This window comes from Oncorhynchus masou, chromosome 19 (genome assembly GCF_036934945.1).
Source record: "Oncorhynchus masou masou isolate Uvic2021 chromosome 19, UVic_Omas_1.1, whole genome shotgun sequence".
NCBI classification, from domain to species: domain Eukaryota; kingdom Metazoa; phylum Chordata; class Actinopteri; order Salmoniformes; family Salmonidae; genus Oncorhynchus; species Oncorhynchus masou.
In genome coordinates, this window is record NC_088230.1 from 21,701,443 (window position 1) to 21,714,979 (window position 13,537).

General features: G+C 44.6%; 1 protein-coding gene across 6 annotated transcripts in view; it reads right to left on the reverse strand.

Moving 5' to 3' along the window:
- The window catches only part of LOC135505999 (protein FAM184A-like), a 116,918-nt gene that overhangs the window by 16,666 nt on the left and 86,715 nt on the right, over window positions 1–13,537 (reverse strand). For all 6 annotated transcript variants that reach the window (XM_064925323.1, XM_064925326.1, XM_064925324.1 and 3 more), the window contains one exon: window positions 13,200–13,327. In XM_064925323.1, the coding sequence (XP_064781395.1) occupies window positions 13,200–13,327 (128 nt within the window). The remainder of the gene's footprint in view (window positions 1–13,199; window positions 13,328–13,537) is intronic.

Genomic DNA, 13,537 nt, shown 5'->3' on the forward strand with positions numbered 1-13,537 from the left:
TCCTGTGCTTGGCCCTCCTATGTTGAACATAATAAACGGCTCTCTATCCACCGGATGTGTACCAAACTCACTAAAAGTGGCAGTAATAAAGCCTCTCTTGAAAAAGCCAAACCTTGACCCAGAAAATCGAATCTTACAATCTTCTCAACATTTTTAGAAAAGGCTGTTGCGCAGCAACTCACTGCTTTCCTGAAGACAAACAATGAATACAAAATGCTTCAGTCTGGTTTTAGACCCCATCATAGCACTGAGATTGCACTTGTGAAGGTGGTAAATTACCTTTTAGTGGCATCAGACCGAGGCTCTGCATCTGTCCTCGTGCTCCTAGACCTTAGTGCTGCTTTTGATACCATCGATCACCACATTCTTTTGGAGAGATTGGAAACCCAAATTGGTCTACACGGACAAGTTCTGGCCTGGTTTATCTTATCTGTCGGAAAGATATCAGTTCGTTTCTGTGAATGGTTTGTCCTCTGACAAATCAACTGTAAATGTTGGTGTCCCTCAAGGTTCCGTTTTAGGACCACTATTGTTTTCACTATATATTTTACCTCTTGGGGATGTCATTCGAAAACATAATGTTAACTTTCACTGCTATGCGGATGACACACAGCTCTACATTTCAATGAAACATGGTGAAGCCCCAAAATTGCCCTCGCTAGAAGCCTGTGTTTCAGACATAAGGAAGTGGATGGCTGCTAACTTTCTACTTTTAAACTCGGACAAAACAGAGATGCTTGTTCTAGGTCCCAAGAAACAAAGATATCTTCTGTTGAATCTAACAATTAATCTTAATGGTTGTACAGTCGTCTCAATTAAAACTGTGAAGGAGCTCGGCGTTACTCTGAACCCTGATCTCTCTTTTGACGAACATATCAAGACTGTTTCAAGGACAGCTTTTTTCCATCTACGCTTTTTTCCATCTACGTAACATTGCAAAAATCAGAAACTTTCTGTCCAAAAATGATACCGAAAAATTCATCCACGCTTTTGTTACTTCTAGGTTAGACTACTGCAATGCTCTACTTTCCGGCTACCCAGATTAAGCACTAAATAAACTTCAGTTAGTACTAAATACGGCTGCTAGAATCCTGACTAGAACCAAATATGTTTGGTATTTTATATCATATTACTCCACTCCTAGCCTCCCTACACTGGCTTCCTGTCAAGGCAAGGGCTGATTTCAAGGTTTTACTGCTAACCTACAAAGCATTACATGGGCTTGCTCCTACCTATCTCTCTGATTTGGTCCTGCCGTACATACCTACACGTACGCTTGAGTGTAATCTTGAGTGTAGTCTGGCCCAGGAGTGTGAAGGTGCACGGAAAGGCTCTGAAGCAACGAACCGCCCTTGCTGTCTCTGCCTGGCCGGTTCCCCTCTTTCCACTGGGATTCTCTGTCGCTAACCCTATTACAAGGGCCGAGTCACTGGCTTACTGGTACTCTTTCATGCCGTCCCTAGGAGCGGTGCGTCACTTGAGTGGGTTGTCCACCTGGCTGTGCTGCTGCTCAGTTTCAACTGTTCTGCCTACGGCTATGGAATGACCAGGTTCAGTCACTGATGTGATCTCCCTGTCTTCCTAGGTTTTGGCCTTTCTAGGGAGTTTTTCCTAGCCAACGTGCTTCAACACCTGCATTGCTTGCTGTTTGGGGTTTTAGGCTGGGTTTCTGTACAGCACTTGGAGATATCAGCTGATGTACGAAGGGCTATATAAATACATTTGATTTGATTTGATTTAGAGGGCACAGTACAGTGGTCTGGGAATAGACAGGTCTCAGCGAGGAGCTGATTAGAAGACAAGTCTACTCTCTGAGCCCCAGCTCCCCTTTCTCTCTCTCTCTTCTCTCCCTGCTTCCACAGGACTGTCTGTCTCTATAGTTTCAGAGCAGGGTGATCAAAAGGCCAGAGGAAGGTGATCACAAGCCCTAGGACCAGACAAAATGTTTCCGTCAGCCTTCAGAAATGAGGAGATCAAGTATACAGTACCTTTAGTTTGAATTAAAATCATTCTCAATACTGCTATATACAGAGCTTCATTTGATCACTGAGAAGGCAGATGACCATCTTGATTTCCAGAAATTCACTGAAAACCCAACCCAACTTTATATGAATAGTATTGCGCTTCTCATGTAGCCTACTTTTGGCCAGCTAATAGCCTAACCACTGATCAAGCAACATTATGGACTAAAATGTTCAAATTATGTTGCTGCAGGATTATTTTGCTGTGACGATATAGGTCAAATTAAGATCCCAAATCTGTAGCAGTTCTATTGATCCCTATATTAGTGATGACAGGAGCGCACCTCCCCCAATCCTTACCATCTGCCCATTCATCTGGGAAAATAGAGGCATTTATCACAGTTTGCCAACAGGCCACGGCCCATCTTCTCTGTGAAAAATAGGTTCGCTGCGGATGAGTAGCCATTAGCAATGCTTCAATTGTTGGAGATTCACTGAGCATAAACAGCTGTGTGGGTTTTCATTGAGACGGGTCTCATTGTTTTGAGGAATCAGTGTGAGGAGATTAGACATCAGATACAAAAAACATTAGGAAATATGGCACAGACCTCTCCATAATCATGTTCGCACACACACACGTTCGCATGCAAGCACACACACACACGTTCACATGCACGCACACACATGTTCGCATGCACGCACACACATACACATGTTCGCATGCACGCACACACATACACATGTTCGTATGCACGAACACACATACACATGTTCGCAAACACGCACACACACACACACACACACACATGTTAGTACGCACGCACACACATACACATGTTCGCATGCACGCACACACATACACATGTTCGCACACACATACACATGTTCGCACGCACATACACATGTTCGTATGCACGCACGCACATACACATGTTCGAATGCACGCACGCACATACACATGTTCGCATGCACATACACATGTTCGCACGTTTGCATGCACACACGCACACACACACACACACACGTTCGCATGCACACACACACACACACACACACACACACACACACACACACACACACACACACACACACACACACACACAGAGAGAGAGACAAGATGTACCAGGGGAGTATAGAAAATAAACATTCTTCAGAGACATTTGTCTGTCAGAAGCTGAGCTTTCATCTGTGGGGACAGCTGATCACTATCCCCAGCAAATGTAATTATCCACACCGCAGACCAGTCCTGCTAATCTCATTAAACGAGCCAGCACCGTCCATCTCTCAGGGGTCCACAATTAAAGCTAAGGCAACACAGCGCTCAACGCGGGCCCTGCGGCCGCGCCAAACGTTCCACGGCTCAGCACAGGGAGTTCTTTCTTAGAAACCATTCTGTCTCCCAGAAAGAGGACGAGCAACACTTTGTACCTCTCTTCAGATGGCCCCATCTCTTTACTGTCTGCCAGGGCTGCTGGGCTAGTGGGGCTGTTCAAAGGAAAACAACATGCTCGGTGTTGCTAAGGCTCTTTGATTAAAGCGCTGAAGGTACATGTTCATTCTAAAGATCAGAGCTTTACCATTTACTGGGTAAAAACACATGTCCATAAAAAGTAACAACAGCCGTACAGTCTGGGAGACAACTGGCTGCTGTGATTAGGAAATCTGTATAATTAAAGATAAGTCGATGTACGGTTAGTATAGGCATAATGCATTTAAATGATTAAGAGTCCCACCCACCCAGGAGGGAGGGATGGCTCAGCGGCTAGTAAATCAAACAGTCATATGGGACATAGAGAGAGAGACAGGGGTGTGTCCTGACATATCTGACTACTAAACACACACACAGTCGAAGCAGAGGGAGCGAGGGGTCTTAGGGGAAGGTTGTTGTTTTGGTTGAGAATCCACCAGGAAGCCTGTTTATCCCATGTGAGTTGTCTGAGGTATTGTGTGTACTGTGGTGACTGGATATGGCAGTTACAGTATATAGGAGATGGGAACAGACCACAAAGCAGGTCGTACACGTCCCATGGTAGGGATGGGTATTTGACATTGTTTTACTGTTAGAGGACTCGAATCAAGAGATAAAAAAATCAAATTTTACAACAGGCCCACACTCAAAAAAACATATGTGCGCATTTATCGATAGGTCTATGCCAACAGTTCGAAACAATGCCTAAGTTACCATAACCATTACAGATAACAAATCCTAATATATATTAAGATATTAGGATTTGTTATCTGTAATGGTTATGGTAACTTAGGCATTGTTTCGAACTGTTGGCATAGACCTATCGATAAATGCGCACATATGTTTTTTGAGTGTGGATTTGTTAGTGTGGATTTGTTATCTGTATATATATATATACAGTGCCTTGAGAAAGTATTCGGCCCCCTTGAACTTTGCGAACTTTTGCCACATTTCAGGCTTCAAACATAAAGACATAATAAAGACAAACATAATTTTGTGAAGAATCAACAACAAGTGGGACACAATCATGAAGTGGAACGACATTTATTGGATATTTCAAACTTTTTTAAACAAATCAAAAACTGAAAAATTGGGCGTGCAAAATTATTCAGCCCCCTTAAGTTAATACTTTGTAGCGCCACCTTTTGCTGTAATTACAGCTGTAAGTCGCTTGGGGTATGTCTCTATCAGTTTTGCACATTGAGAGACTGAATTTTTTTCCCATTCCTCCTTGCAAAACAGCTCGAGCTCAGAGGTTGGATGGAGAGCATTTGTGAACAGCAGTTTTCAGTTCTTTCCACAGATTCTCGATTGGATTCAGGTCTGGACTTTGACTTGGCCATTCTAACACCTGGATATGTTTATTTTTGAACCATTCCATTGTAGATTTTGCTTTATGTTTTGGATTATTGTCTTGTTGGAAGACAAATCTCCGTCCCAGTCTCAGGTCTTTTGCAGACTCCATCATGTTTTCTTCCAGAATGGTCCTGTATTTGGCTCCATCCATCTTCCCATCAATTTTAACCATCTTCCCTGTCCCTGCTGAAGAAAAGCATGGATGCTGCCACCACCATGTTTGACAGTGGGGATGGTGTGGTCAGGGTGATGAGCTGTGTTGCTGTTATGCCAAACATAACGTTTTGCATTGTTGCCAAAAAGTTCAATTTTGGTTTCATCTGACCAGAGCAACTTCTTTCACATGTTTGGTGTGTCTCCCAGGTGGCTTGTGGCAAACTTTAAACAACACTTTTTATGGATATCTTTAAGAAATGGCTTTCTTCTTGCCACTCTTCCATAAAGGCCAGATTTGTGCAATATACGACTGATTGTTGTCCTATGGACAGAGTCTCCCACCTCAGCTGTAGATCTCTGCAGTTCATCCAGAGTGATCATGGGCCTCTTGGCTGCATCTCTGATCAGTCTTCTCCTTGTATGAGCTGAAAGTTTAGAGGGACGGCCAGGTCTTGGTAGATTTGCAGTGGTCTGATACTCCTTTCATTTCAATATTATCGCTTGCACAGTGCTCCTTGGGATGTTTAAAGCTTGGGAAATCTTTTTGTAGCCAAATCCGGCTTTAAACTTCTTCACAACAGTATCTCGGACCTGCCTAGTGTGTTCCGTGTTCTTCATGATGCTCTCTGCGCTTTTAACGGACCTCTGAGACTATCACAGTGCAGGTGCATTGATACGGAGACTTGATTACACACGTGGATTGTATTTATCATCATTAGTCATTTAGGTCAACATTGGATCATTCAGAGATCCTCACTGAACTTCTGGAGAGAGTTAGTTTGCTGCACTGAAAGTAAAGGGGCTGAATAATTTTGCACGCCCAATTTTTCAGTTTTTGATTTGTTAAAAAAGTTTGAAATATCCAATAAATGTCGTTCCACTTCATGATTGTGTCCCACTTGTTGTTGATTCTTCACAAAAAAATACAGTTTTATATCTTTATGTTTGAAGCCTGAAATGTGGCAAAAGGTCGCAAAGTTCAAGGGGGCCGAATACTTTCGCAAGGCACTGTGTATATATATATATATATTCAGTCAATAAAAATTAAGTGCCAACCGTAACATCAACTGGTTATGTTATCCCGTGGAACACAATCCTCAAAAAGGTAGAAACCTCAGCAGTTGCACTTGCTTGTAGAAGTATGGTTGTGCAATGGCAAAGCCTTGTTTTTTAATTTAGCAGACATTTTCAGGGTTACAAACCAAAATCGGTCATCTTTTGATATATACAAACGTTCAATTTAGTTTATTTTGCCTGTTCTTTGGAATTTTATTCCATATTGAACACTGCATGATGATGAATTACTGCAATGCTCTTACTCTCCAGCTACCCGGATAAAGCACTAAATAAACTTAAAATAGTGCTAAATACAGCTGCTAGAATCTTGACTAGAATCCCAAAATGTGATCATATTACTCCAGTGCCAGCCTCTGGCTTCCTGTTAAGGCTAGATCTGATTTCAAGGTTTTACTGCTAACCTACAAAGCATTACATGGACTTGCTCCTACCCATCTCTCCGATTAGGTCCTGCCGTACATACCTACACGTACGCTACGGTCACAAGATGCAAGCCTCCTTATTGTCCCTAGAATTTCTAAGCAAACAGCTGGAGGCAGGGCTTTCTCCGATTGAGCTCAATTTTTATAGAATGGTCTGCCTATCCATGTGAGAGACGCAGACTCGTTCTCGATATAAGTCTTTACTGAAGACTCATCTCTTCAGTTGGTCCTACGATTGAGTGTAGTCTGGCCCATGGGTGCAACGGTGAACGGCAAGGCACTGGAGTGACGAACCACCCTTGCTGTCTCTGCCTGGCTGGCTCCCCTCTCTCCACCGGGATTCTCTGCCTCTGACCCCATTACGGAGGCTGAGTCACTGGCTTACTAGCGCTCTCCCATGCAGTCCCTAAGATGGGTGTGTCATTGACGTGATCTTCCTGTCCGGTTTTGCACCCCCGCTCAGGCTTGTGCGGTGGAGGAGATCTTCGTGGGCTAAACTCAGCCTTTGTCTGAGGGTAGTAAGTTGGTAGTCTCTTGATATCCCTCTAGCGGTGTGGGGTTATATCTTGCCTGGTTGGCCCTGTCCTGGCATATCATTGGATGGGGCCACAGTGTCCTCCGACCCCCCCTGTCAAGTCTCCAGTATCTATGCTGCAATAGTCTATGTGCCGGGCAGCTAGGGTGAGTCTTTCCTATCTGGTGTCCTGTGTGAACTTAAGTATGCTCCCTCAAATGAATGAATGAATCAATCAATATCTCTCGGAAACGTGGTCGAGGTTTTGCTCACCTGAGGTAGAGTATCTCATGATAAGCTGTAGACCACACTAGCTACCAAGAGAGCTTCCATCTATATTCTTCATAACTGTCTATTTACCACCACAAACCAATGTTGGCACTAAGACCGCATTCAAAGAGCTGTATATGGCCATAAACCAACAGGAAAACGCTCATCCAGAGGCGCGGCTCCTAGTGAATGGGGACATTAATGCAGGGAAACTTAAATCTGTTTTACCTAACTTATACCAGCATGTTAAATAAGCAACCAGAGGGGAAAAAAAAACAAACTCTAGACCACCTTTACTCCACCCATAGAAACGGGTACAAAGCTCTCCCTCGCCCTCCATTTGGCAAATCTGACCATAATTCTATCCTCCTGATTCTTGCTTACAAGCAAAAACTAAAGCAGAAAGCACCAGTGACTCTGTCAATAAAAAAAGTGGTCAGATGAAACCATTATACGCAGGCAGTTAGAAAAGCCAAGGCTAGCTTTTTCAAGCAGAAATTTGCTTCCTTTGCTTCACTAACTCAAAAAAGTTCTGGGACACTGTAAAGTCCATGGAGAATAAGAACACCTCCTCCCAGCTGCCCACTGCACTGAAGATAGGAAACACTGTCACCACTGATAAATCCACTATAATTGAGAATTTCTATAAGCATTTTTCCACGGCTGGCCATGCTTTCCACCTGGCTACTCCTACCCCGGTCAACAGCACTGCACCCCCCACAGCAACTCGCCCAAGCCTTCCCCATTTCTCCTTCTCCCAAATCCAGTAAGCTGATGTTCTGAAAGAGCTGCAAAATCTGGACCCCAACAAATCAGCCGGGCTAGACAATCTGGACCCTTTCTTTCTAAAATTATCTGCCGAAATTGTTGCCACCCCTATTACTAGCCTGTTCAACCTCTCTTACGTGTTGTCTGAGATTCCCAAAGACTGGAAAGCAGCTGCGGTCATCCCCCTTCAAAGGGGGGGACACTCTTGACCCAAACTCCTACAGACCTATATCTATCCTACCCTGCCTTTCTAAGGTCTTCGAAAGCCAAGTCAACAAACAGATTACCGACCATTTCGAATTTCACCATACCTTCTCTGCTATGCAATCTGGTTTCAGAGCTGGTCATGGGTGCACCTCAGCAACGCTCAAGGTCCTAAACGATATCTTAACCGCCATCGATAAGAAACATTACTGTGCAGCCGTATTCATTGATCTGGCCAAGGCTTTCGACTGTCGATCACCACATCCTCATCGGCAGACTCGACAGCCTTGGTTTCTCAAACGATTGCCTCGCCTGGTTCACCAACTACTTCTCTGATAGAGTTCAGTGTGTCAAATCGGAGGGTCTGCTGTCCGGACCTCTGGCAGTCTCTATGGGGGTGCCACAGGGTTCAATTCTTGGACTGACTCTCTTCTCTGTATACATCAATGATGTCGCTCTTGCTGCAGACGACACCATTCTGTATACTTCTGGCCCTTCTTTGGACACTGTGTTAACAACCCCCCAGGCAAGCTTCAATGCCATACAACTCTCCTTCCGTGGCCTCCAATTGCTCTTAAATACAAGTAAAACTAAATGCATGCTCTTCAACCGATCGCTGCCTGCACCTGCCCGCCTGTCCAACATCACTACTCTGGACGGCTCTGACTTAGAATACGTGGACAACTACAAATACCTAGGTGTCTGGTTAGACTGTAAACTCTCCATCCAGACTCACATTAAGCATCTCCAATCCAAAGTTAAATCTCTAATTGGCTTCCTATTTCGCAACAAAGCATCCTTCACTCATGCTGCCAAACATACCCTTGTAAAACTGACCATCCTACCAATCCTCGACTTCGGCAATGTCATTTACAAAATAGCATCCAATACCCTACTCAACCAATTGGATGCAGTCTATCACAGTGCAATCCGTTTTGTCACCAAAGCCCCATATACTACCCACCATTGCGACCTGTATGCTCTCATTGGCTGGCCCTTGCTTCATACTCGTCGCCAAACCCACTGGCTCCATGTCATCTACAAGACGCTGCTAGGTAAAATCCCCCCTGCTAGGTAAAGTCCCCCCTTATCTCAGCTCGCTGGTCACCATAGCATCACCCACCTGTAGCACGCGCTCCAGCAGGTATATCCCTCTGGTCACCCCCAAAACCAATTCTTTCTTTGGCCGCCTCTCCTTCAAGTTCTGTGCTGCCAATGACTGGAACGAACTACAAAAATCTCACACTGGAAACACTTATCTCCCTCACTAGCTTTAAGCACCAACTGTCAGAGCAGCTCACAGATTCCTGCACCTGTACATAGCCCACCTATAATTTAGCCCAAACAACTACCTCTTTCCCTACTGTATTTATTTTATTTTTATTATTTTGCTCCTTTGCACCCCATTATTTTTATTTCCACTTTGCACATTCTTCCACTGCAAATCTACCATTCCAGTGTTTTACTTGCTATTTTGTACTTACTTTGCCACCATGGCCTTTTTTGCCTTTACCTCCCTTATCTCACCTCATTTGCTCACATCGTATATAGACTTGTTTATACTGTATTATTGACTGTATGTTTGGTTTACTCCATGTGTAACTCTGTGTCGTTGTATGTGTCGAACTGCTTTGCTTTATCTTAGCCAGGTCGCAATTGTAAATGAGAACTTGTTCTCAACTTACCTACCTGGTTAAATAAAAGTGACGACGAACCATCAAACAGGCAAAGCATCAATACAGGACTAAGATTGAATCGTACTACACCAGCTCCGACACTCGTCGGATGTTGCAGTGCTTGCAAACTATTACAGACTGCAAAAGGAACCACAGCCGCGAGCTGCCCAGTGACACGAGCTTACCAGTCGAGCTAAATTACTTCTATGCTCACTTCGAGGCAAATAACACTGAAACGTACATGGGAGCATCAGCTGTTCCAGACGACTGTGTGATCATGCTCTCCGCAGCCAATGTGAGTAAGTCCTTTAAGCAGGTCAACATTCACAAGACCGCAGGGCCAGACGGATTACCAGGGCGTGTACTCCGAGCATGCGCTTATCAAATGGCAAGTGTCTTCACTGACATATTCAACCTCTTCCTGTCTGAGTCTGTAATAGAAACATGTTTCAAGCAGACCACCATAGTCTCTGTGCCCAATAACATTAAGGTAACCTGCCTAAATGTCTACTGACCCATAGCACTCACGTCTGTAGCCATGAAGTGCTTTGAAAGTCTGGTCATGGCTCACATCAACATCATCATCCCAGAAACCCTAGATCCAATTTGCATACTGCCCCAACAGATCCACAAATGATGCAATCTCTACTGTACTCCACACTGCCCTTTCACACCTGGACAAAATGAACACCTATGTGAGAATGCTATTCATTGACTAAAGCTCAATGTTCAACACCATAGTGCCCTCAAAGCTCATCACTAAGCTAAGGACCCTGGGACTAAACACCTCCCTCTGCAACTGGATCCTGGACGGGCCACTCCCCCAGGTGGTAAGGGTAGGTAACAACACATCCGCCACGCTGATCCTCAATACGGGGCCCCTCAGGGGTGCGTGCTCAGTCCCCTCCTGTATTCCTTGTTCAACCATCACTGCATGGCCAGGGCACGACTCCAACACCATTATTAAGTTTGCCGATGACACAACGGCCTTATCACCGACAACGACGAGACAGCCTATAGGGAGAAGGTCAGAGACCTGGCCAGGACAACAACCTCTCCTTCAGCGTGATCAAGACAAAGGAGATAATTTTGGACTACAGGAAATTGAGGACCGAGCACGCCCCCATTCTCATCGATGGGGCTGCAATGGAGCAGGTTGAGAGCTTCAAGTTCCTTGGTGTCCACATCACCAAAAAACTAACATGGTCCAAGCACACCAAGACAGTCGTGAAGCAGGCACAACAAAACCTATTCCCCCTCAGGAGACTGAAAAGATTTGGAATGGGTCCTCAGATCTTCAAAAGTTTATACAGTTGCACCATTGAGAGCATCACCACCAGGTATGGTAACTGCTCGGCCTCCGACCGCAAGGCACTACAGAGGGTAGTGCATACGGCCCAGTACATCACTGGGGCCAAGCATCCTGCCATCCAGGACCTCTATACCAGGCGGTGTCAGAGGAAGGCCCTAAAAATGGTCAAAGACTCCAGCCACCCTAGTCATAGACAGTTCTCTCCGCTACTGCAGGGCAAGCGGTACTGGAGCACCAAGTCTAGGTCCAAAAGGCTTCTTAACAGCTTCTACCCCCAAGCCGTAAGACTCCTGAATATCTAATTAAATGGCTACCCAGACTATTTGCATTGCCCCCCCCCACCCACCCATTACACTGCTGCTACTCTCTGTTATTATCTATGCATAGTCACTTTAATAACTCTACCTAGATGTACATATTACCTCAATTACCTCAACTAACCGGTGCCCCCACACATTGCCTCTGTACCAGTACCCCCTGTATATAGCCTCACTATTGTTATTTTACTGTTGCTCTTTAATTATTTGTTATTATTATTTCCTGTTTATTAGGAATGTTTCTTAAATCTTCATCGTAGGTTAAGGGCTTGTAAGTAAGCATTTCACTGTAAGGTGGATAAGGTGAATGAATACCTGTTGTATTGGGCGCATGTGACAAATAAAATTTGATTTGATTCTGTCAAACCAGCGCTAGAATCCCACCTCAAAAGACCTCAATATATTCCCTGTTTTTCCCCCAGGTATCCTCAAATTACAACAGGAGATGGATCACACATTGAAATTGCTTGCTGGGACACATTTCTGCTTTGCTGCCACGGCCATTTTCCTCATCGTCAGACAAACAAAAACAAAATAAAACCCTGTCATAACTGACATAGTAGCCTGCTTCTGTTGTGATAGGGGCCTGTCTGCTGTAAGAGGCTTAGATGATTTATGTGTCACTGTGGAAAGTGAACCTGCTCGCACTGCAGTAGGTACCCTGGCTCGTATCTTCTTTTATTTGGCAGGTAGAACTTGTATTTGCCTTGTGACCTTGCTGTAGGCTGACTAGCGTAGGGGTAGGTCCCCTCAGAAACAGCTGTGTGCCTGGTCCTGAACATCTGGCTCTGCCATGGCGATGAGAGAGGACCCAGGGCATTAGACTTAATTAGTGTGATTTATGCCTGAGATGAAGAGCCCGTTGACAGGAGTTGGACCGGCTCAGAGTGCTGGTATTATGGGAGGTAAACCTACTGCGCTCTAACAGACACATCAGCCTTCCCCCGTGCGCATTGCCATCTTTTAAACTGCACATACTGTAATCTGGGTGTGGCAAAGCTATTGGTTATGTACAATAGGCAATAGTTAAGATCTTTGTTTCTGTGAATAGCGCATGTGTTCGTGTTATAAAGCACCCAGATATGTTGCAGAAAGTCGAGGAATCGGGAGCAAATGGAGGATGTATTGAGCATTTTAAAATACACTTTCTGTGGAGTGTGTGTGTTTGTCTGTGTGTGGGAGGGAGGGAGGCCGTCACTTGTTCTCTCTCTAGGAGGCCAGAACCCCAGGTTCCAACCCACTGATTACTCTTGCTCAAGCTGTATCCAACAAGCCACACAGCTATTCAGATGTGTGAATATACAAGCAACAGAAGCCAGAGTGGAGAAGAGAAAAAAGGGCTGTTGCCAAGGGAGATATTTCTCTTCTATGGCCATTTTTGCAAAAGCATTTCAGTCTGCACAATAAAATGCACAGAAGGATTATCTAGATTTTTTAAAACTATTTCTCCCTTTTTTAAGATCATTATCCATCCTCATTCATTGAGCTAATGTCTAACCTCATCATTAAGCCACTATACAAAATTGCCTGCTGTTAAAGGCGATTACAATACCAACATATTTTTTTACAATGATGTTGTTCATGGTCAATATCCAATCATACTGTAGTACAAACTAATGCTGGCCCATCCATATTGTTTCCATTATCTCTGTTAACTAAGTGATATGTGGAATGCCAGTAAGTCCCGGTGACTCTGACCTGTGTCCGGCTGTCCTCCAGGGCGTTCTCCAGCTCCAGTTTAGCTGCAGCCGTCTCCTGTTGGTGGGTCTGCCGTAGATGTTCTATGGCCGAGGCATGGAGGTGGTTCAGCTCAGAGCGCAGAGAGGCTAGGAACCAAAGAGATAAGAGAGACAGACAGGGTCCTTAGGGAGCTCGCCTCTAGCTAATTAAAACACATTCATCACACAGTACATCTCCTGCTTCTAATGAGCTATGTGATGGAATGTTCCAGCATTGCCTTGATTCCTAAAGGGAGGAGTGTCAGGCTGTGTTTAGCAACACTAGCTTCCAATGGCTTTTTATAAAGGCTACAACCA